Source organism: Macaca fascicularis, chromosome 20, assembly GCF_037993035.2.
Source record: "Macaca fascicularis isolate 582-1 chromosome 20, T2T-MFA8v1.1".
NCBI lineage: Eukaryota > Metazoa > Chordata > Mammalia > Primates > Cercopithecidae > Macaca > Macaca fascicularis.
This window is the reverse complement of record NC_088394.1, coordinates 2,205,227-2,228,798: the sequence shown is the minus strand read 5'-3', so window position 1 is coordinate 2,228,798 and position 23,572 is coordinate 2,205,227. Positions and strand designations below refer to the sequence as shown.

The 23,572-nt window shown below is 61.9% G+C and overlaps 1 protein-coding gene across 5 annotated transcripts in view; it reads left to right on the top strand.

Annotated features, from left to right (window-relative positions):
- CLCN7 (chloride voltage-gated channel 7) overlaps positions 1-21,710 on the top strand; it is a 29,598-nt gene extending 7,888 nt beyond the window's left edge. For 2 of the 5 annotated variants that reach the window (XM_045382847.2, XM_065537165.1), the window contains exons 2-25: positions 2,818-2,889; positions 5,807-5,878; positions 6,012-6,077; positions 6,518-6,650; positions 6,940-7,049; positions 7,531-7,611; positions 9,007-9,069; positions 9,176-9,259; positions 10,285-10,378; positions 10,707-10,771; positions 11,253-11,369; positions 12,017-12,071; positions 12,572-12,632; positions 13,552-13,690; positions 15,162-15,255; positions 16,178-16,347; positions 17,762-17,813; positions 17,994-18,121; positions 18,324-18,409; positions 18,604-18,733; positions 19,396-19,455; positions 19,543-19,719; positions 20,035-20,115; positions 20,402-21,710. In XM_045382847.2, coding sequence (XP_045238782.2) covers positions 2,818-2,889; positions 5,807-5,878; positions 6,012-6,077; positions 6,518-6,650; positions 6,940-7,049; positions 7,531-7,611; positions 9,007-9,069; positions 9,176-9,259; positions 10,285-10,378; positions 10,707-10,771; positions 11,253-11,369; positions 12,017-12,071; positions 12,572-12,632; positions 13,552-13,690; positions 15,162-15,255; positions 16,178-16,347; positions 17,762-17,813; positions 17,994-18,121; positions 18,324-18,409; positions 18,604-18,733; positions 19,396-19,455; positions 19,543-19,719; positions 20,035-20,115; positions 20,402-20,488 — 2,277 coding nt within the window. In that variant the 3' untranslated portion in view covers positions 20,489-21,710. Of the gene's footprint in view, positions 1-2,817; positions 2,890-5,806; positions 5,879-6,011; positions 6,078-6,517; positions 6,651-6,939; positions 7,050-7,530; positions 7,612-8,778; positions 8,814-8,950; positions 9,070-9,175; positions 9,260-10,284; positions 10,379-10,706; positions 10,772-11,252; positions 11,370-12,016; positions 12,072-12,571; positions 12,633-13,551; positions 13,691-15,161; positions 15,256-16,177; positions 16,348-17,761; positions 17,814-17,993; positions 18,122-18,323; positions 18,410-18,520; positions 18,734-19,395; positions 19,456-19,542; positions 19,720-20,034; positions 20,116-20,401 lie in introns of those variants that run through there. The other 3 variants (XR_006694868.3, XM_074028503.1, XM_074028502.1) reach the window with 3 other exon arrangements.
- Positions 21,711-23,572: the final 1,862 nt, after the last annotated feature.

The following is a 23,572-nucleotide window of genomic DNA, read 5'->3' as shown; positions in this document are numbered from 1 at the left end:
GGGCTCGCCGGGCGCGGTGGCTCACGCCTGTAATCCCAGCACTTTGGGAGGCCGAGACGGGCATATCACGAGGTCAGGAGATCGAGACCATCCTGGCTAACACAGTGAAACCCCGTCTCTACTAAAAATACAAAAAACTAGCCGGGCGAGGTGGCGGCGCCTGTAGTCCCAGCTACTCGGGAGGCTGAGGCAGGAGAATGGCATGAACCCGGGAGGCGGAGCTTGCAGTGAGCCGAGATCGCGCCACTGCACTCCAGCCTGGGAGACAGAGCAAGACTCCGTCTCAAAAAAAAAAAAAAAAACTCCTGGGCTCAAGCCATCCTCCTGCCTCTGCCTCCCAAAGTGCTGGTATCACAGGCATGAACCCCCACGTCTGGCCAGAATGATCCCTTATTTCCAACAAGGAAGAGCCTGAGAAGCCCAGCAGGCCGTGAGTGGCGTTTAGAGAGACGTCTTGAGTGATGGGGAGAGTGGCCCTGCGGGTAGGGCGTGTCCCATGGGGTACCCAATTGGACGTGGGGTCCCCTCCTCATGGTGAAATGGGTCTTTTGGCTTCCATGGTCTCTGGGGCACCAGGGCACCTGTCCACCTGGAGCTGGGGGTCAGAGGCCCAGTGCCAGCCACAGGGCTGTGTTCTGGGTGTGAGACCTGGAGTCTGGGGGCTTTGGTGTGAGTGTGAGCGGGAGGGAGGGGGCAGCCAGCCAGGCCACCGTTTCCATCGTGCCTGGACCGTGGCACCTTCCTCCTCCCGCCCTGTCGGCCTGTGTGGCAGGAGACTTAAGCTGAGTTTCACCTGTGACTGGGAGAGCCACTGGTGTGTGGCGAGACTGGGGGCAGAGGAGGGGTGGGTGCCCTGGGACTCAGGCCTCTGTCCAGCAGGACCAGTGCACTCCAGCCCCTCCCACACTCTCCCCTGGGCGCGGAGGTGCCATGGCAGACACCTGTGGGTCTATCTGTTCCTCTGGTCTCTGCTCCTGGCTTCTGATGGTGATGGCTTGGGGGTGCTCTTTGCCTGGGGAGAGGAGGATGCCCTGACTGGTGTCTGCCAAGGGCCAGTGGCACGTGCCCAGGTCCCCCCCACCCAGGGCCACTCACTGGGTCATCAACACGGCGGGGGGGTGCACACCAAGGGCGACGGGGGCTGCGAACAGGACGATGGTTGAGGAAGGGGTCCCTGGAGGGCAGTGGGCTGGAAGGTCAGGTTCAGGTTCTTTCTTTTTTTTTTTTTTTTTTTTTTTTGAGATAGTCTTGCTGTTACCTAGGCTGGAGTGCAGTGGCGCAATCTCGGCTCACTACAGACTCCACCTCCCGGCTTTAAGCAATTCTCCAGCCTCAGCCTCCCAAGTAGCCTGGCTAATTTTTGTATTTTTAGTAGAGATGGGGTTTCCCCATGTTGGCCAGGCTGGTCTCAAACTCCTGGCATCAAGTGATCTGCCCGCCTCGGCCTCCCAAAGTGCTGGGATTACAGGCGTGAGGCGCCACACCCCACTGGGAACGTCCGGTTCTGAAGGCAGTTTTGGGGATGGCGGTTTGGGGAGCCCGTCTTTTCAGGGGTGAGCACTCCAGAGAAAGCAGTACCCCCACCCCTGGCTTACAGTGACCTCAGATCCCAGACCTTCCTTCTCTGCGTCTGTGTCCCTACCTGTGTGTGGTAATCGTGATCCCTGTGGGCAGGTGGAGGTTGGAGGAGAATCGGGCCCCAGTGCAGGCCGTTCCTATGCGTCTCCCTGTCCCCACCTCGGCCCAGTGGGCTCTTGACGTCATCACGTGCAATTCTATCACCAAGAAGCACTTACGGGCCCTGCTGAAACCTGGGGTGGGAGGTTGAGCCCAGGGAAGGTGGAGGGAGAGATGGGGGATGAGGAGGGGACGGCTTTGGGGACCAGGAGGGCTGCTCCCAGGGAAGGCGGGCGGCAGCCTCGGTGGTCTTCCCGCGGCCGGTGCCAGCCATTGGACTGCTCTGCCGACACGTTCCTGACAGGCACAGGGGCTCTCTGATGCAGATAGCGGGTGCCCTGGGCATGGACCCCTCCACCTGGGAGGCGGCCGTTCTTCCCTTCACACCTCCAGATATGGGTAAAGATTCAGGAGATAGGGGAAATCGGAGTCGTCTCCCAAGGATCTTTTTGAGGAAAGGAGGCTGAGGTCTTGGCTCCCCCTAGCCTGGCCTCAGCGCCTTGGCTCTAGCGAGGTGCCGGAGACGGGCGGGAGCTCTGTAGGTCACATGTACACCATGCCACCCACGGCCCGCTGCCCTGCCCCTGCCCTGAGCTGGGGCGGCCACAAAACCTTAGGTGGCCGAGAGCCCGCCCACTCTACCTGACAGCTGGGTGTCCTGTGGGGAGGGCAGCGTGAACACTGGGGAGCCGTTTGTGTCTCAGGACTCAGAGAGGCCACAGTGGAGGTGACTCTGTGGAGGTGGCAGGAGGCTGAGCAGGGCCTCGGGAGCAGGGCTGGGCGGGATGACCTGGGCGCTGTGGCGGGCACTGCGTCGGTGGCGGCATGTTCTCCAGCCCTTCTTTCCTGGTGGGTGGCAGGTGCCTCGCCTTCAGTCTAAAGCAGGGAGCTCACTCCCTGGGCTCAGGGGCTGGGCTTCTCGTTGACAGGCCGAGGGGCAGCCGGAGCAGTCCTGCTTCCAGCGCCCAGGGAGGCCCACCCCAGCCCTGCTGCCCCCACCCACCAGGCAGGCCTGGCCTGGCCCGTTCCTGAGCTCCCGGGCAGGGTCAGGTGAGGCGGGGCTGCGGCGGTGGGAGTGAGAATCCACGGTGCAGAGCGTGTGACGCCTGAGCGTCCTCATGATTTCTCTTCTGCTTTTAGTCACCACGTGCTGCGCTTTTCCGAATCGGACAGATGAGCAACGTGGAGCTGGATGATGAGCTTTTGGACCCGGTGAGTTGGGGGTGCTCCCTGTCCTCCCACGGAGCTGCATCTTAGCAGAGGGTGACCAGGATGGGCAGGGGCTGAGTGGCAGGGAGATAGTGGGACCCAGAGCCGGGGCTCAGGGAAGACTTCCCCGGGGGGACGCAGCCCCCGAGGCCGAGTGAGCAGAGGCAGCTGGACCAGCAGCCAGGCGGAAGTGCTCTGAGACGGAGGAGTGCAGGGCGCCAGGGACCTGGATAGGGGTGAACAGGCTGTGTGGGGCCAGGAAGCCAGTCAGGACGGCAGTGGCAGCATGGGCAGCGAGGGGGCTGGACCTGGCTTTGGGACAGGGCAAGGACAGGGATCTTGGGGGAGCAGTGAGGAGCGCCAGGAGAGTGAGAGGGGGCTGGATGCTCTCTGACTTCAGAGGGCAGGGGTTTCGATGTTCCTGTGCCAGTGGCTGCCCCGGGAGTCCTGAGCTCAGCAGCATCCTTCCCCTCGGGGGCATCTCCCGCCGGCCTTGGTTTGTGCCTCAGCCACCAGTGAGGCTGGGAGTCCTCCAGTGCCGGGAGCCATTCGCTCATCCGCTCATCATCTCTGGGGAGATGTCTGTGCGGATCCTGTGCATGTGCGTTTAGATCAGCCAGCGGGACTTCTGTTGAGATGATCCTGATGTTGGCGACACACCGGGCACCCTCCTCCTGCCCATCAGGCCCCATCCAGCTCTGCCCTGGGCCACATCAGAGGCTGAGGCGTCTCAGTCCACCTGTCCGGGTGTTCTTTAGCCTTGTGTCCCTTTGAGCTCTGCTGCTGCAGTCGCCCCGGAGGCTGGCGCCGTGCTCAGACACTGTCCTGCACAGCCAGCAGCCCCTCTCCTGGGGCTGCCCTTCTGATGTGTTTGTGCTGCCTTTGGAGTCACAAGGCCTTGGAAAGATGTGTTTTGTGGCCGTGGATGCCTTCAGCACTGCCTTTTTGGACTTCAAAGCCTTTGCTCTGGTGTCAGCTTTGGGAGGAGCAGGAGTTAGGAGACAAGGGAAAAATTGAGCATGTGAGATTCAGCAATCGGTCACTTTTGGCCTCAGGCGCTGGAGTGGGTGCCCAGCCGGCCACACGTGTGTTGGTTATGCCCCTTTTTAAACTGAATTTGTTGTGTTTATACATGAGCTGCAGGGGTTGTTTATATATCGATGTAAATCTCTCATCCGGTACATGATTTATAGAAGTTTTCTCCCATTCAGCGGGTTTTCTGTTCACTTTCTCAATGGCGTCTTCTGATGCTTAAATTTTTTCAATTAAAAAAGTTATGGCCGGCCGGGCGCGGTGGCTCAAGCCTGTAATCCCAGCACTTTGGGAGGCCGAGACGGGCGGATCACAAGGTCAGGAGATCGAGACCACTTCCCGTCTCTACTAAAAATACAAAAAATTAGCCGGGCGCGGTGGTGGGCGCCTGTAGTCCCAGCTACTCAGGAGGCTGAGGCAGGAGAATGGCGGGAACCCGGGAGGCGGAGCTTGCAGTGAGCCGAGATCGCGCCACTGCACTCCAGCCTGGGCAACAGCGTGAGACTCCGTCTCAAAAAAAAAAAAAAAAAAAAAAGTTATGGCCGAGAGAGGTGATTCATGCCTGTAATCCTAGTACTTTGGGAAGCAGACGGATTGCTTGAGCTCAGGAGTTCAAGACCAGCCTGACCAACATGGTGAATCCCTGTCTCTACAAAATATATAAAAGTTAGCTGAGCCTGGTGATAGGCACCAGTAGTTCCAGCTACTTGGGAGGTGGAGGTTGCAGTGAGCTGAGATGGTGCCATTGCACTTCAGCCTGGGTGACAAGAGTGAGACCCTGCCTCAAAAAAAAATTTTTTTTTTCTGGTCAGGTGTGGTGGTTCACACCTGTAATCCCAACACTTTGGGAAACCAAGGCTGGAGGATGGCTAGAGCCGAGGAATTCGAGATCAGCCTAGGCAACATAGTGAGACCCTGTCTCTACAAAAAAAAAAGAAAAAAGAAAAACAAAAATTAGCCAGGTGTGGTGGTATGTGCCTGTGGTCCCACCTACTCAGGATGCTGAGGCAGGTAGATTGATTGAACCTCCTGGGTTCACTGCAGCCTCACTGCAGTGAGCCATGATCACACCGTTGTACTTCAGCCTGCGTGACAGGACCCTGTCTAAAAAAAAAAAAAAGTAATAATTATTGTTTTTTTTGAGATGAGGTCTCACTGTGTTGCCCAGGCTGGATTTGATCTCTCAGGCTCAAGCAATCATCCCGCCTCAGCCTCCTGAGGAGCTGGGACCGCATGCGCTTCATACCCAGCATGGGTTGGATTGCTGAAGTTCAGTTAATCTGTTTTTTCTTGTGTTGCTTGTACTTTTGGTGTCGTATCTAAGAAACCACTGCCTAACCCAAGAGTATGACGACTGACCCGTGTTTTCCTAAGAATTTTACAGTTTTAGGTGTTTCATCCCTTTTGAGTTAATTTTTGGATGTGATGTGAGGTAAGGGTCCAACGTCATACCCTCCCTCTCTCTCTCTCTCTCTCTCTCTTATTTTTGAGACAGGGTCTCACTGTCACCCAGGCTGGAGTGCAGTCGTGCAATCTCGGCTCACTGCAAGCTCCCCCTCCCAGGTTCAAGGGATTCTCCTGCCTCAGCCTCCCAAGTAGCTGGGATTACAGGCACCTGCCACCACACACAGCTAGTTTTTGTATTTTTAGTAGAGACAGGTTGTTGTCCAGGCTGGTCTCGAACTCCTGATCGCAGGTGATCTGCCTGCTTCGGCCTCTCAAAGTGCTGGGATTACAGGCGTCAGCCCCCGTGCCCCACCTGCAGTTCTCTCGCTGTGTCCTCATCCTTGGCGTTGGGATGCTGACAGCCTTGTGTGTGAGCTGAGAGGGGCCTCTCTCCTTGTGGCCTTGTCAACCGTGCTTCTCTCTTTGCCTTTTTCTGCCACAGGATATGGATCCTCCGCATCCCTTCCCCAAGGAGATCCCACACAACGAGAAGCTCCTGTCCCTCAAGTATGAGGTGGGCGTCCTCCTGTTCTCCCTGACCCTGAGACCTGGCCTCTGTCCCCTCCAAACCCATTCCCGGTCTCCTGTGCCCGCACCCGGGGCGTCGGGTCGGTGCTGAGTGCTGCCCCTGCTGTCCCGGCCTGCAGAGCTTGGACTATGACAACAGTGAGAACCAGCTGTTCCTGGAGGAGGAGCGGCGGATCAACCACACGGTGAGCTGGACGCCGCTCCCTGCGGGGTCCCAAGGTGTAGGCGCTGGTGCTGACTGGGCCTGGGTCTGCGACACGCCTCCTCCATCGTCCTCTGACCCCGCCTCCAAGGCCGGTGGGTTCCTTTGGTTTCTGGAGACAACGGGAGGGTCACGGTCACCGTAACCGAGAAGGCTGCTCCTACCGCCGCCAGATGCAGTGCCCAGCATAGCAACCACTGGCTGTGAAGTTGTTGGGAAGTCGCCCACTTCCCTGAGTCACCCTCAGGCCCCGGGTGTGCTTCGGATGTTGGCCAGAAACTGCCCTTTGTGGGACTCAGTGCACCGTGCACGCTGGGACCTTCATAATCCCAGGGCCTGCAGGTGGTCTGGGCAGTCCTGCTGCTGCCAGAGCGAGCTGCGCCGGGGCCCTGCTTGACTCTTGCCCTGACCGCACCCCCGCAGGCCTTCCGGACGGTGGAGATCAAGCGCTGGGTCATCTGCGCCCTCATCGGCATCCTCACGGGCCTGGTGGCCTGCTTCATCGACATCGTGGTGGAGAACCTGGCCGGCCTCAAGTACAGGGTCATCAAGGGCAGTATCCTTCCCAGCATGGCGCGTGCAGGTTGGGGGCGGGGGCGTGGCCTGGGTTCAGTCCCGGGCAGAAGTCCTGAGCCCGGCGTGTTCCAGTGCAGGTGGAGGTGGCCTGGCCAGGCTGGCTGCATCCCTGTCATGCTTGGGCTGTGAGATGTCTCTGGGATGTCCAGGGAGCGTCATGGCTCCACCAAGCAGAGTGGCGTCTGCCAGGCCGGGCCATGGGGCAGGGCCGGGGTCCAGGGTGGGTGGTCCTGACGGGGAAGCAGCCAGCCCTCCTTGATGAACCCCAGATATCGACAAGTTCACAGAGAAGGGCGGGCTGTCCTTCTCCCTGTTGCTGTGGGCGACGCTGAACGCCGCCTTCGTGCTGGTGGGCTCCGTGATCGTGGCTTTCATAGAGGTAGGTGCCCCAGCCATGTCGGACCCCACGAAGGATTGGGGGGCTTGGCAAATGGGCAGGAACCCCTGCAGCTCACCCACCCCCACCATCACGTTGGCTGAGAACCTGGGCACTTTCTGGAATCACGCGGTCCAGACTCACAGCCTCAGGAGGAGCAGACACACCAGGGCCTCTTCACCCCCAGAGCCCCGGGTGCTGCTCCTAACCCAGCAGCACAGGCCTGGGCACCGTCACCCCGCTCCGCCCCTCCTGGAGCCTCCTCACTCCGCCCTCCTTCCATCTCCACCTCCGCCCCCACCACGTCCTTGATCTGTGCCTGGGCTGGGAAGAGTGAGAGCAGCTACCCGCGCGACATGAGGCCCCTTCCCTCAGGCCCTGATGTGTGTGCTGAGCTCCCCGGCTCCTGGGGCTCCTGGGCCCGTGGGGCTGGGTCTATCTCAGCCTGGCCGTGACCTGCTCAGCCGTGCTTCCCGTTTTTCAGCCGGTGGCTGCTGGCAGTGGAATCCCCCAGATCAAGTGCTTCCTCAACGGGGTGAAGATCCCCCACGTGGTGCGGCTCAAGGTGAGAGTGCAGTGGCCCTGGGTGCGGGGGGGGCCCTGGCTGGGCGGGGGGAGGGGGCGGGCCCTGGCTGAGCGGGGAGGCACCAGCTCTTTGCTGGTTCAGGAGCAGCTCTCTTGTCTGCCCGGCTTCCAGAACTGGCCTCGGCCACTTTGCGTGCTGGTGGGCTGGCTGGGTGTAAAGGGGTCACCTTTTTTTTTTTTAAAGTGGTAACAGCTGGTATGTGCGCATATTAAATTACGTTAAAAACGAGTAAGCTGTGCCGAGATGCTCGTCTGGTGCATGTATCGCCACAGCTGTGCAGTGCGTCTGTGACTACGGGCTGCATGGCGGCGACTGACCGTGGACGCTGTTGTAGTAGTGGGCGTGTAGCGTTGTTTCCTGCTCTCGGTTTGCCTCATGCTCGTTTACACTTGGTGTCATCAGAGCGTCTGGTTCTGGAGGTGCTGGAGCCCTGACCCGGTTCCGCCCAGTTCCGCTGTGGTTGCTTCTGTCGGTGCCGCCAGCGTTCCTTAGCCTGAGACTTGCTGGAGCCCCGTTCCATCTGGGGAGGGTGGGCAGCGTGGCAGCCACCCCCTGGGGGTGCTTCCGGGGCCTGGTCCCCATGGCCAAGGAGTGGGGCCAGTGTGTCCCCTCTGGTGAAAGCTCCCAGGTGACCTTGGGATGCCCTTGCCCCGTGGTGGGAGGCCAGGTTTACTGGAGCAGCTGGGAGTGGCGACCGGCCTGTCACCCACGCCAGGCCGGCCTGAACCTTCTGGGATGTTGCTCCGTACCTTCTGTTGGCTGAGGGTTGCGTTTGCTTTCCTCAGCGTCTTTAACGTAGAGCCCTCCCCGACACCCCACGCGCTCAGCGCCTCACGTTTGGGGTCTGCGCCCTCGTGGCTTCTGGCCTGGGGCGGGGAAGCTGATGAGAAACACCTTACACACCACCTCGGGTGGAGAGGACGAGGCCCCTGGGGCGGGGAGCGGCTGGGAGGGCCATCGTGGAGCCGCAGGTGACCACTCTTCCTGTGCCGGGCGTATGAGGGGCCTCGGGGCCTCGCTGGGCAGGGCTCGCGGGAACACCTCCCCTGTGCTGGCCACGCTGGCCGAGGCAGGACACGCCTGTAGGACGGGGCGGGCGACCCAGCTTTGCCTCAGGAAGGAAGGAAAGGAAAGAGCCCCTTCCCTGATGAATGCCGAGGCCGCAGAGGGCGGGACCCCCAGTGAGTGTGGGGGCCGCTTGGCTGCTGTTTAGCGTCCACTGTGGCCATGGGGAGACCCAGCCCTGGGCGTGCCAGCCCCTTCCTGGATGTCCCATGTCCCAGCCACCCTGCCTGATCGGGGCTGTTTTATGGCTCAGGTCCAAAGACGGCGCCTGCCCTTTCATCAGAGGCCGTGCATCTCCCTGTGTTTCAGACGTTGGTGATCAAAGTGTCCGGTGTGATCCTGTCGGTGGTCGGGGGCCTGGCCGTGGGAAAGGTAACAGAGTGCCCGTGGCCCCGCCAGCTGGAGCCTGAGGCCACCGGGCCCGCGAGGGCCGCCACACCCAGCTGTGTCTCTGAGCACGGGTCCTTCTGGTCTCCAGGAAGGGCCGATGATCCACTCGGGTTCAGTGATCGCCGCCGGGATCTCTCAGGGGAGGTCAACGTCACTGAAACGAGATTTCAAGGTGAGTGCTACTCTCTCCACCTTGTGTGGGTGGGCTCCAGATGCCATGGGCACAGGCACGGGCGCCACTCCGGGAGATGGTCTTCCCTCAGCACCCCCGGCCGGGAGCCCCAGCCCCCTCTGAGGACAGCCTGGTGGGTGGCTCCCAGAGCCAGCGGGCACAGTCCCTGCCCGGCGAGGCCTCCGCACGGCCCACTGCTTCCCTCCTTGGGTCCCCTGCCACACGCGCATTTGTGTTTCCCGTGGGAGGGGTCTGTGGCTCCAAGCGGCTGAGTGCTCAGAGGAGCACAGAACCTGAAACCAAGTGTGTCCACCTGATGTTTATTTGTCAGGACACACTTTGGAACACTTTTCCTCCAAGAAGTCCCCAGCACGTTGGTGGGGATTGAGCTGCATTTGGATGTGAATGTATTTTTCTTTCTTTCTTTTTTTTTTTTTCTTTCGAGATGGAGTCTTTCTGAGAATCTGAGGATTCTCCTGCCTCAGTCTCCCGAGTAGCTGGGATTACAGGCGCCCGCCAGCACACCTGGCTAAGTTTTTCGTTGTTTTAGGAGAGATGGGGTTTCACCATGTTGGCCGGACTGGTCTCAAACTCCCTGGCCACAGGTGACCCGCCCGCCTCAGCCTCCCAAAGTGCTGGGATTGCAGGCGTGAGCCAGCACGCCCGGCCGTGTGTGAATTTAGTGGTAGGCAGCGTTCCCACAGTACAGACAGCGACAGCAAGGCTGGGTTTCCGTCCGTGCGGTTTTCGGTAGAGGGTGGAGGTTTTCAGAACCTTGCGTGTGCTGGAAAGTTGAGCTCCTGGCTGGGTCTTTCTGTGTTTCCCTGGACTGCCGGTGGCTGTGCCGACCCTGCTTTGTCTTGCCGTGGTCCGCAGCGCGGCGCTCTTCAGGAATCAGAGCTGGTGACTCGGTCGTCCTGAAAGCCCCTTCCCCTGCGCAGCCCCTGTCCTGGTGGCCGCTCTGCCTTTCTGAGAGCTGAGCCCTCGAGGAAGCTGCCCCAGCCCCGGGTCCGTCTCTGTTGCAGATCTTCGAGTATTTCCGCAGAGACACAGAGAAGCGGGACTTCGTCTCCGCAGGGGCTGCGGCCGGAGTGTCAGCGGCGTTTGGAGCCCCCGTGGGTGAGGAAGGCTGTGCCTGGTCTGGAGCTTTGCCCTCACCCTGTGTGTTGGAAGAAACGGTCTCCTGTCTGTAGGCCCAGTACCCGCTGAGGGTGGGCAGAGGCTTGGAGTCACAGCCGGGGCATTTGGAAGTGGCCAGCGGCAGCTGGCAGTGTGCTCGGGCCCGGCCCTCGGACCTCCCTTGGGGTTCCTCTCTGTGTGGCTGGGGCCTACCCCAGTAGCTTCTTTCTGACATGGTCTGAGTTTCCTGGAGCCTGGGGGCGGGAGTTGGTGGTGGGCATGGTGCCCTGTGTCCAGCTGGCACCCGATCCGGCCGCCTGCCTTCCAGGTGGGGTCCTGTTCAGCCTGGAGGAGGGTGCATCCTTCTGGAACCAATTCCTGACCTGGAGGATCGTAAGTGCCTACTGATGGCTGCCTCCCCGTCAGGGCGCATGCTGCACTCTCAGTCCCCACCATGGGGTCCGCCCTGAGGCCACCCATCAAGCTGCGGCTGGACCTGGACCCCCTGTAGGTCTGTCAGGACCTGGCCCTGCCCAAAGCGGCGGTCATGCCTTTGCTGCCCAGTTCGCCCTTGGTCCTGGGCACCATTGCCAGCCCCAGTTGGCTCCCGGGTGGGGAATCAAACAGCCAGGAACCCAGTCCTGCCCCACCTTCCCCTCTTGCTCTCCAGTGGCAAGTTCAGAGAGGGCTGAGCCCCTCCTTCCCTGGCACAGTGCGCCCGCCCCTAGCTCCAGCCCCTTCCCTTCTGCCTTGGGCGGGGTCTGCAGACTCCTGGCCCCCCGGCTGACAGGAGGGGCGATGGTCCCTGCTGGTCCGTGGGCCCTGGGCTGGGAGCACGGCTCTGAGGGTGCTGGTTTCCTGCTCTCTATCGCAGTTCTTTGCTTCCATGATCTCCACGTTCACTCTGAATTTTGTTCTGAGCATTTACCATGGGAACATGTGGGACCTGTCCAGCCCGGGCCTCATCAACTTCGGAAGGTTTGACTCAGAGGTACCTGTCCCATCGGCCACCTCGCCCACCTCGCATCCTGGGCCAGGACCCTGTTTGCTTAAGGCCCAGGTTGAGGATTTGGTCCTTTAGAAAACTGGCTCACAGCTGTGGAGCCAAGCTCTTGCGCGAGCTCCAGGACCCTGAGGGGCTGCAGGAAGACACCCCAAGCTGCCCTCAGGTCAGGGCGCCATGTGACCAGCAGGGCACCTGGGATGTCACACAGTTGCTGCATGAATGGGGCCTCCCATGGCCTGGGGGCACGTGCAGCAGCCGCTGTGGGGGCAGGTGGGCTCAGGCAGCCTGGGGCCTGGGCTGGAGAGCCTCCCCGTGCCATCGACAGGACGGTTCTGTGCGCAGGAAACTGGGGGATCACGGGCTGTGTTCCCAGTGCCTGGGGCCCTCCCCGCCCCGGGTGCTGAGGGTGGCAGGGTCTCTGAGAGTTTCCCTGGCCGCCACACCAGGCAGGGGCCAGGCCTGCTCGAAACACCCAGCGTGTTTCCCTCCTGTGGACTTCCGCGGCCTGCGTGGAAGGGTGGGAAGGCGCTGTGTGGCTACAGCTCTCTTACGACAGTGGTCCTGAGTTTCAGCAGAAAGGAGCTGTGGGCCTTTTCCCTCACATCCTCTGCCTTCTCCCTCTCTCTGCACAGAAAATGGCCTACACGATCCACGAGATCCCGGTCTTCATCGCCATGGGTGTGGTGGGTAAGAGCTGCCCCCAGCTCTGCGGGGACGGCCTGTGGGCCTGGCTCGGCTGGACTAGAGGCCGTGGTTCCCTGGAGCCTGCCCTCATCCCAGGGCCACCTGGGGGCCTGCTTCTTCAGAATTTTCCATGGGCAGCACGCTTGGGGGTGGGGAGCCAAAAGCTTTGCTTCTGTGGCTTCCTGTTGTTTATCTCTCTGTTGGCACAAACCACAGGGCTGCAGGGATGGATGGGTTTTCCTCTAAGAGGTAGAATTGGTCCCACCAGCGTTTATTGCTCTGCACGACACCTTTTCCCTGAAGAAAGGCGGAGCCTTTGAGAAACAGCGCCCCCAGCCCTCAGGGTGTGACGATGGGGAGGAAGCATCTTACCTGGACCCCTAGCCCCCTGCCCTCCTCTTCCCTTGGCAAACCCTCGAGCTTCTGCTGCCATCTGGGAGCTGGAGGGCAGAGGCCTGCCCCTTTCCTCTCATGTCGCTGACTGGCCTTTCCCCTGTCTGCAGGCGGTGTGCTCGGAGCTGTGTTCAACGCCTTGAACTACTGGCTGACCATGTTTCGAATCAGGTGAGAAACCGCGTTGCATATCGTGTTGGCAGGCGTGGCCACGCAGGCCCTTTGAAAGCAGACATGGTGGCGTGGGGTTGACAGTCCGAGGCCACAGCTGAAAGAAAGGCTGTGTGTGCAGCCTCCTGCCTGATGGTTTCCCAGTGGAGCTGCTCAGGGGAGATGTGTCCTGGGGCCTGGAGGGGACGGACTAGCCCGAGGCTGGAGCGTGAGGGCTCCGGGAGGACAGCCCCTGGGTAGGAAGTGAGGCCCTTCGTGGGATCGGGCCTGGGCAAGGCACGCCCAACCTTCGCCCGGCTCTGCCTGGTAGCAACCGCAGCTGTCCTGCTCCCGGCCTCTTCCTTCTTGGTCTGTGCCAATTTCAATGCTATCGGGTGTAGCCGGGGCACGGGGAGCGCCACTTCCCACGTGTTGGGAGGCGTTGCTGCTGAGGAGTCTTTACCCCAGGGAAGAGGACGAGCCCAGGACATTCGGGCGTCTGATTGACGATTAAACACCGGCCTGGCCCAGCGTGGTGCCTCACGCCTATAATCTCAGCAGCACTTTGGGAGGCCGAGGCAGGCGGATCACCTGAGGTCGGGAGTTCCAGACCAGCCTGACCAAGATGGAGAAACCCTGTCTCTACTAAAAATACATAAACAAAATTAGCCGGGTGTGGTGCCAGGTGCCTGTAATCCCAGCTGCTCGGGAGGCTGAGGCAGGAGAATCGCTTGAACCCGGGAGGTGGAGGTTGTGGTGAGCCAAAATCGCGCCATTGCACTCCAGCCTGGGCAACAAAAGCAAAACTCCGTCTCCAAAAAAAAAAAAAAAAAACCCCGGCCCCCCCAGTGTCCTCCATCAGGGACTTGGGTTGCCATGGGAGCTGCTGAGGGGCCGCATTGCTGTCCTGCCTGCCATGCAGCCTGACTCTTGGTTCCAGGTACATCCACCGGCCCTGCCTGCAGGTGGTCGAGGCCATGCTGGTGGCCGCCGTCACGGCCACGGTCGCCTTTGTGCTGATCTACTCGTCGAGGGACTGCCAGCCCCTGCAGGGGGGCTCCATGTCCTACCCGCTGCAGGTGGGAAGCTGGGCCCAGGTGGGGTCCAGCAGGCAGGGCAGCCACAGGGCGGCCTCCAGGAGCCTTGCTTAGGCCACGGGAGGAGAGCTGCCCACCCCACCGAGTTCCAGAAGTGCACAGGCTGGCAGGTCTCAGGGTTAGTCCTGTCCACCCAGATCTGAGGAGGCCAGGTGTCTGCCGAGGTGCCAGGGAAACAGGCGGTGGTGTGGGGGCCAAAGGCTCCCCCCAGTCCTCTTCCCAGAATGGCAGCCTCATGGGGCGAGTCTCAGAAGCCTGGGGACACCGTAGATGTGAACCCAGGAGAAATGCAAACCTCCGTCCACAGCCGGGCCTGTGCTTGGTGTTCACGGTTCACCACAGTCCATGTGTCCATCTGCACTGTGAGACGGTTGCCTGTGCCTGGTGCCCACGGCTCACCACAGTCTGTATGTCTGTCTGCACTGTGACACGGTTGCCCTGGAAAGCACCGTGCTCAGGGGAACCACACATGAGGTCACGTGACGTAGCCCTGTTAACATGAAACATCCACAACGGGGAGAGCCTAGAGGCCCAGCAGAGCAGTGGGTGCCGTGCCGGGAGTGGGTGCAGGGCGGGGTGAGCTGACAGGACAGGTGCAAAGCGTTAGAGGCGTGGGAGGCTGGGGGCTGTGGGGTTGACCAGCCTTGCTACACTCTGCTCCAGCCCCGTGGACAACACCCCAGTGTTGCTGGAGCCTGCGAGGCTCTGGGCCTGGGCCTGTGTCACCGGGGCACCGACAGCCTCTTCTAGGAGCTTGTGAGCACCTGGGCCCACCTTCCCCGGCTCCAGGGACGGACAGCCCCCCAGCCCCCCAGCCCAGGGTCCTGCTGACCCACCCCCAGGGCTGTACATGGCTCTGGAGCCCCTGCTGGGCTTGGGCCGTGTGTCCTTCCCCTCCGTGACCGTGGCCCACCCGATGTGTCCTCCTTCCCTCCGTGACCGTGGCCCGCCCGATGTGTCCTCCTTCCCTCTGTGACCGTGGCCCGCCCAATGTGTCCTCCTTCCCTCTTGTGACCGTGGCCCACCCGATGTGTCCTCCTTCCCTCTGTGACCGTGGCCCACCCGATGTGTCCTCCTTCCCTCCGTGACCATGGCCCACCCGATGTGTCCTCCTTCCCTCTGTGACCGTGGCCCGCCCGATGTCTTCTTCCCTCTGTGACCGTGGCCCGCCCGATGTCTTCTTCCCTCTGTGACCGTGGCCCACCCGATGTGTCCTCCTTCCCTCCGTGACCGTGGCCCGCCCGATGTGTCCTCCTTCCCTCCGTGACCGTGGCCCACCCGATGTGTCCTCCTTCCCTCCGTGACTGTGGCCCGCCCGATGGCGGGGCCGTGTGGTCTTGCCCCGATGTTGGCCGGGCACAGAGTACACGGCCTCTCACGGCGCTGCCAGGTCTGTGCCTGCGACCCAGCGGCCCGTCTCCCTCCCAACACGCGCTCTCTCCTGACCCCGCAGCTCTTCTGTGCAGATGGCGAGTACAACTCCATGGCCGCGGCCTTCTTCAACACCCCAGAGAAGAGCGTGGTGAGCCTTTTCCACGACCCGCCAGGTGTGTGTGGGCAGTGCCGCCGGGCAGGCCCCGGGATCCGGGCGTGGGCGATGCCTTCTGGTTGAGTGTCCCCTGTGGGCCAAGGTCGCAGCCCCGGGCTGGGGGGTCATTCCTAGCATGGATGATAGCAGGGACTTGCTCCTGTAATCCCAGCACTTGAGGAGACCAAGGCAGGAGAATCGCTTGAGCCTAGGAGGTTAAGACCAGCCTGGGCAACTTAGCGAGACTCTCTCTTTGCCAAAAAAGCAAAACTACCCGGCCACAGTCGTGTGCCCACAGTCCCAGGTACTCGGGAGGCTGGGCCAGGAGGATTGCTTGAGGCTGCAATGAGCTGTGATTACATCACTGCATACCAGCCTGGGTGACAGAATGAGACCCTCTCAAAAAAAACAAAAGAAAGCCCAGCCTGGTGACTGCCACACCAAGGCCACGGCCTGGCCTCGCCGGACCACTAGGGTTTCATGGAAGCGTAGCCCGTGACCTTGGAGTGCCAGCCTTTCACCTCTGCGATGGTGTCCCCTGGCAGCCTCGCCCAACCCATGCACAGTGCAATGCCACCTGCTGCAGGAAGGGAACCCCAGGCTGTAGGGGGCACCCTCTTCCCAGAGCCAGGCTGCCAGCTGCACCATAGTGCCCACCATGGAGTCTAGACCCGGCTCTACTGTGTGGCCGGTGCCTGGGCCGCCCGCCTGGACACGGCTCCTGCTGCTGGTATCAGGGCCCCGCAGAGCCTCTTGCCCTGTGGTCTCACGGATCCTTGCAGACTCTCTGCTTCCCAGGGAGGTTGAGAACAGGGAGCCTTCTGGGGACCGCTGGGCTCCTGGAAGGTGACTGTGAGGCCCAAGACTGGGCAGCGGGGCAGGGCGGTCCTGCGGAGGGCGCGAGTCATGTGGAGGTCTCATTAGCCCCTCTTCTCTTCTAGGCTCCTACAACCCCTTGACCCTCGGCCTGTTCACACTGGTCTACTTCTTCCTGGCCTGCTGGACCTATGGGCTCACCGTGTCTGCTGGGGTCTTCATCCCATCCCTGCTCATCGGGGCTGCCTGGGGCCGGCTCTTTGGGATCTCCCTGTCCTACCTCACGGGGGCGGCGGTGAGTGGGGCTGGAGGGGGAGGCTGTGGGGCCCTGCAGCGGAGCCAGGTCTTGTGGCCATGTGGACCGGAGCAGGGGTCCCAGGGCAGGACAAAAGCATCGTGCCTCGCGTTGTTCACGGGCCGTGAGCGTTGTCCTGCTGTGGTGACAGCACGTGTACTGTGGCAGCACAGCCTGTGTGGAGTCTGGACCAGGCAAAGGTTGGGGGTGGAGGCCTATGTCCTCGTTCTTGAGAATGTGATAAAAAGCATGGGTGATTCTGGGCTGCCACAGAGCTGTTTTTAGGCTCCATGGGGTGGACGCCCGCCCAGGGCTGCTCTCTGGGAGGCCGGGCGCCAGGGCCGTATCCGCGGCCCGCCAGACCTTGGCCTCCGTGGGCTTTCCTTCTGTGCCTGTCTCCGCTGGGGCTGGGTTCCCTTGTATGTCTTCTGTTTCTCATGTCAGTCGCTTAAATAACACTGAACACCTGTAAGAGGCCCTGGCAGGAAGCGCCCTCCGGCTGCCCAGGCCTGCGTGCTTTGCCCGTCTCCGGCTGCCCAGGCCTGCGTGCTTTGCCCGTCTCCGGCTGCCCAGGCCTGCGTGCTTTGCCCCTCTCCGGCTGCCCAGGCCTGCGTGCTTTGCCCGTCTCCGGCTGCCCAGGCCTGCGTGCTTTGCCCGTCTCCGGCTGCCCAGGCCTGCGTGCTTTGCCATCTCCCTGCACACAAGGGTCTGGTTTAGTTTGTTTTGCTTTTTAAAATTGAGACATGATTCACATACCATAAAACTCAATCATTTTAAAGAGGACAATTCAGCGGCGTTTCTCACATTCGTGAGGCAGTGCGGCCATCGCTGCCGCTTCTAGAATGTTCCGTCATCCCAGACTGGAAACCCTGTGCCCACTGACACGCATGCCCCGCTTTCCCTGGCCCCCAGCCCTGGCAGCCACCAGGGTCCTCCAGTCTCTGGCTTTGCTGCCCCCGACGTTGCCTCTACGGGGAGTTGCCGTCTGCAGCCTTCATGCCTGGATTCCTTGGCCGAGCCTCGTGTTCGCGGGGCTCTCCGTGTCCTGTGTGCTGGAGTTTCCTCCTCATGCTGGGCGGCGCTCCCTAGTTGGCCTGGGCTGCTGCATGGTGACCGTGCCCTCTGCACCCTCCATGCCTGCCACTCCTCTGTTCCTCTGGTGCTGAGCGCCTGGCTCAGGCCGAGGGCGCAGCCTCCGCAGCAGGGTGTGCTGTGCTGGGCCGTTCTGCGTGTGTGCGCACAGCCACAGGGTTCTTTCTTGGGCATGGGGCTGCTGGGCCTGGGCAGGGCCTCCTCCGTGTGTGTGTCTTGGTCGGTTTGGGCTGGGGTCTAGGCAGGGCCTCCTCCGTCTGTGTATCTTGGTGGGTTTGGACCTGCCACCGCACTGACACCTTCTCCATGTCACCTCCCGCAGATCTGGGCGGATCCCGGCAAATACGCCCTGATGGGAGCTGCGGCCCAGCTGGGTAGGTCCCAGCTCTTGCCCAGTGGGTGGGGGGCTCCACAGGGTCTGGAGGGGCCGTGGCTGTCGTTGCGGGGTAGGGTCTGGGGGCAGGTGGATGGTATGTGTGCTGCACAGAGAAGGTGGTGGCCACGTGACCCTGAGCCAGGCGGGTGGACGTGCTGGGTTCCTGATGGCCCCACAGGCGGGATCGTGCGGATGACCCTGAGCCTGACGGTCATCATGATGGAGGCCACCAGCAACGTGACCTACGGCTTCCCCATCATGCTGGTGCTCATGACCGCCAAGATCGTGGGCGACGTCTTCATCGAGGTGCGCCGGGGCCTCAAAGCCTCACCCTGAGCGCACGGGTGCTGCCGTGGGGGAGGGGCCCTTGTGAGCCCAGCCTCCAAACAGCCAGTCCCCAGGGGGTGGGCTCGGGTTTCCAGGGCGGCCTCTGGGTTCCTAGGGGTAGGCTCGGGGCTCCAGGGGTGGGTGTGGGCTCCTCAAGGCTTGTGTCGCGCCCCGCCCGCAGGGCCTGTACGACATGCACATTCAGTTGCAGAGTGTGCCCTTCTTGCACTGGGAGGCCCCGGTCACCTCGCACTCGCTCACTGCCAGGTACAGCGCCCACGACAGCTGTGGGTGGGGAGGGTGTCCAGTGGCCTCTTGTCGCACAGGGGCGGGGTGCGCGGCTCGCGGGCTCCAGGCAGCCCCGCCTTTCCTGTCCAGTGGCTTCACACCTCACCAGCCCGTGGGGATGACGTGGGAGTTGGTGGCGCATGACGGGCTGTGTGGCGGGGCTGCTCTGGCAGGGAGGTGATGAGCACGCCAGTGACCTGCCTGAGGCGGCGTGAGAAGGTCGGCGTCATTGTGGACGTGCTGAGCGACACGGCGTCCAATCACAATGGCTTCCCCGTGGTGGAGCATGCCGATGACACCCAGGTACCGGGCACCCCGTAAACCGGGTCCCGCCGATGAGACTCAGGTACCGGGCACCCCATAGACCGGGTCCCGCCACGTGACCGCTGTTGAGTCCAGGGGTGGGAAGCACACGGCGAGGTTCGCAGGACAGGGAAGCTGCATGTTTGGGTGCACTGTTGATTCTAGGAGTGCTGGGAGCTGAGAGTGCGGCCGTGGGGGGCCGTGTGGACGCTGAGGCTGGGCGGGGCTGCGGCCTGGCAGGGTCCTGTAGTCCGAACCGAGGCTGGACTGAGAGCCGTGGCTTTGTCAGGAGGCCCTGACAGGATGCGCAGCTTGGCCGCTGCTGTGTGTCCCTTAGATGTGGACACTGAGGTTTGGGGTTGGTTTTTATTGGGACCCAGTGGGGCTGCATCTGCCCTGCAGCAAAGCCAGCGTCCCTGGGCCCTTGGCTTTCTGCTGTGCGCGGTCAGGCCCCACTGCCCTGGCACTCATCCTTGGGTCCCGTGGCATTGTACACGTGGAATGCCATGGCGAGGCTGGTGTGAGCAGGTAGCCGCTGACACGGGGCCCACGCCCAGATGGGACATCTGGCTGGAACAGGGTCAGAGAGGGGCCCGACGCAGCATTGCAGCACAGCCCCCCACCCTCAGGCCCGTCACCCTGACCGCAGGCCTCTCTCGCAGCCTGCCCGGCTCCAGGGCCTGATCCTGCGCTCCCAGCTCATCGTCCTACTAAAGCACAAGGTGCGTGCCAGGCTGCGGGCCGCCGGGTGGGTGGGGGCCCCAGGGGGTGCTGGCTGGGCGCCTGATGCAGGGCCCTGCCGCCCGCAGGTGTTTGTGGAGCGGTCCAACATGGGCCTGGTGCAGCGGCGCCTGAGGCTGAAGGACTTCCGCGACGCCTACCCGCGCTTCCCGCCCATTCAGTCCATCCACGTGTCCCAGGACGAGCGGGAGTGCACCATGGACCTCTCCGAGTTCATGAACCCCTCCCCCTACACAGTGCCCCAGGCATGTGCAGGGCATAGGTGCAGGGGGCTGGGGCCGAACAGCGGGGGTTGGGGTCCAGAGCCTTGTGGAGGGGCGGTCAGGGAGGCGGGGAGGTGGCCAGGAGTCGGTGACTTTGTCTCCTGTGGAGGGGCCTGGCAGGCTTTTAGGCTTCAGGCCGCAGAACCGAAGTCAAGGGGCTGAGCAGGCTGACCAGATAGGCGTGGGGGCTCAGGACGTGCCCGGACGCCGTGGTAGGGGGCCCAGGGAGCCAGCTCGGGTGAAGTCCCGCCTGCCCCCGCCGTGTGGGCGGCACTGACGGCTGTGCGCCTGCTGCAGGAGGCGTCGCTTCCCCGGGTGTTCAAGCTGTTCCGGGCCCTGGGCCTGCGGCACCTGGTGGTGGTGGACAACCGCAATCAGGTGAGTGGGGGCGGTGGGGGTGCGGGCGTGCCGTGCAGGGCTCCCCTCTTTCTCCTGCCCACGCTTACTCTCAGTTCCCGGCAGGGGACACTGAGGCACAGGACCCAGCACCGAGTCAGCCCATGCCCCATGGCCACATCCCTCCCCAGCCCTGCGCTCAGCTCGGGGGCTGTGCTGAAGGCCCCAAGCCCCCAGCCTGTGCTGCCCCAGCCACACACAAGGCAGGGAGCTCCACAGGCAGGCGGGAGCCGACCCGTGGCCACTGTGGCCTGGCCTTGTCCTGCAGGTTGTCGGGTTGGTGACCAGGAAGGACCTCGCCAGGTACCGCCTGGGGAAGGGAGGCTTGGAGGAGCTCTCGCTGGCCCAGACGTGAGACCCATCCCTGCCCATGGTGGGCACCAGTGCTGGCACCCTGGCCCCTCCGCACTTCCTCCCGGAGTCACTGGTCTCTCGGGCCAAACCATGCTCCCCAGCAATGGCAATGGCGAGCATCCTGCAGCTGGGTGGGCAGGCGGTGGGCACAGAACTGACCCTCTCACGGAACTGACCCTGTGTGGGCAGTGGTCTCCTCCCTTGGCACCTCCTTGCGCACGCCCAGTCTCCGCTCTCCTCGTCTAGGTTTCTTTATCTCCAGGGATCAGCTGTGGGTGTGTGACCGCCCTACTGGGCTGTCAGCCTCTTGGGAGCTAGCGGCAGGGCCGGCACCTGTGTGCCTGTGCCCGTGTGCGTGAGACAGAGCCCTCGACCCTGCTGCTGCCCCAAGGGCTGCCTGCCCTGGAAGGGCCCCTGTGCCTCCACACCTGTGGAGTCTTCGAGACTTGGGAGCTGGCCTGGCCCCTCAGCCACAGGCTTGGCCTCGTTTTCAACCGTGAGCAGACAGCCTGTGGTCCCTGGGCCTGAGCCGTGGACTCGTAGCGCCAGGGTTTGGAGGCTGGGACCGCCCCGGAGAACAATCTCGCGCTGGCGCCGCAGAGGAGCCCGGTGCCCTCCCCAGCCTGCATCCGGCTTGGGTACGCGGGCCCAGAGGACTGGGGTGATGGGCCCCGTGCTGTGGTGTCGAGAGCTGAGAAAAACCACCAAGGCCCTGAGCCCCACGCCCAGCCCTGCTTTGGGCCCTGAGCCTCAGAGCAGTGGAGTTGCTGCCCTGTGGACACGGGCTGGGAAGGCAGGCTTCCCCTAGCACGTGCGGCCCCGGCCTTGGGGGTGGCCTTCCTGCCCCGCCCCTGCCGGCCACCACGTGCAAGTGCAGCAGGGGCCTCAGAGGACACCTGGCCCAGCACGGGGCTAGAAGGGCCGGTGGACACCGGAGCCGAGAAGCCCTCCACCTGCTCACCTGAGGGCCCCTCAGAGGCTCCTCCAGCCAACCTGACTGGGCCCCCTCTCACAGGGTGTTAGAGGCAACTTCAGTGTCCCTGTTAGAGCAACATGGGTCCCTCCATGGGGGGCTGGGGGCGGCTCCCTGCTGTGTATTTCCTCCCCAGGGAGTGGGGCCTCCCCAGGAGCTGACACCACACCCCCTGTTTAGCCCTCACGGGGCCCCAAGGCATCTGAGCGTGTCGGGTCTGAATGCGCGGAATAAAGAAATCCTCTCAGCCTGCCTTTGCCAGTGTCTTCCCTCCCACCCCGCCTGGACCACATCCAACAGCCTGGGACTTGCAGGGCCCTGGGGTTAGTGCGCCATGTGCAGTGATAGAGGCGTGAAGGACAGCAGCTGCGGCCACCTGGGGCACCAGCCACATCCTCTTCCTCACCCCCGCCCCTCACCTCCCTCCTGGGGGCCTCTGGGTCCTGGCAGGTGGGTCTGGGGGACAAGGCAGAGGCACTCCGGGTGGAGGGGGTGGGGCTGGGGTGCCTGCACTGCACTGACGCCAGAAGAAAATTCCTGGACCTCAGAGTTTCGGAGTCTGGGCGCCAGAAGCCTGGGTGGGGTTTTCCCTCACGGTGGTTCTGTACTGAGGACCTGGAGGTGATTGTATTTTGGATGTATCTGGTTGAATAGACCAGTCAGAGTCAGGATTCACGCGGCCTCTTTTTGCTTTTTAATGGGGCTGCTGAGCAAGGCTGGAGTTACCATGGAGCCCGCCTGTGCCCCACTCCCATGGCGCTGCCCAGGCCTCGGACTCTGCTCGGGCACGGGCCTGGCCGTATCTGGGGTGTCCTGAGGCTCTCGACCTCCCTGCTCCTGGCGTCCCTCCCTCCTGCCCCCTCCTCCAGCAGCTGAAGGAAGTCCCCTTTGCCAGAGGACACATGTCTGCGCCCCCTTGGGAGTGGGGCCCCTCAGATACGTCCAGAAGCAGGCAGCTGCGGGCCTGCGGGAGTGGGAGAGCTGAGGGCTAGGGTTCCACTGGCAGCTGGGTTGTGAAGCCATGAGGTGCTGGGGAGAGAAGGAAGGTTCCGGAACAGCCCCGCTGCCCCACACCTGCCTCTCTGTGTCCACAGAGGAGTCTCGCTCTGTCACCCAGGCTGGACTACAGTGGCGCGATCTCGGCTCACTGTAACCTCTGCCTCTTGGAGTCAAGAGATTCTCCTGCCTCAGCCTCCCGAGTACTTGGGACTACAAGTGCCCGCCGCCACGCCCAGCTGATTGTTTTTGTATTTTTAGTAGAGATGGGGTTTCACCATGTTGACCAGGCTGGTCTCGATCTCCTAACCTCAAGTGATCCACCTTGGCCTCCCAAAGTGCTGGGATCACAGGCGTGAGCTACCGCACCTGGCCTAACTTTGCTAATTTTTAACATTTTTGTAGAGATGAGGTCTCACTACTTTGCTCAGGCTGGTAGCTAAGAATCCTGTAAGCACTGAGGTAGTTGTGCTGGCAGAGGCACTGTGGGTAGAAATGACTCTGTTTCCAGAACAGCTGTTAGTAGTAGTTAGAATGGATTGCTGCCATCCTGGCTAACACGGTGAAACCCCGTCTCTACTAAATACACAAAAAACTAGCCGGGCGAGGTGGTGGCGCCTGTAGTCCCAGCTACTTGGGAGCCTGAGGCAGGAGAATGGCGTGAACCCGGGAGGCGGAGCTTGTAGTGAGCTGAGATTGTGGCACTGCACTCCAGCCTGGGCGACAGAGTGAGACTCCATCTCACAAAAACAAACAAACAAAAAAATGAATTGCCGCCTACTCCAGGAAGGAAGAGATCTGATAGAATCAATCTTCCACCACTGGCTGGCTGGTCCCCTCCAGAGGTAGAGTAATACCGAGAATTCAGCATCAGTATCTTCTGTTGGCAGTTTGGCCATTCATCAGTGGCAACAGCCATATCAGCCTTTGGTTAGAAGGAACCCATAATATTGGGCCCATGCTGTCACAGCCTCTCCATTAACAGACCCATTGTTTTAAGCACTGAGATGGCCAAGGAGAGAGTCTGGCTGACATCCATAGGAGAAGTTAACCTGTTCACCTGGATTCTGAGTGCCTCTGGTTGACATTATTATGAGACACAAAGGTCTACACATT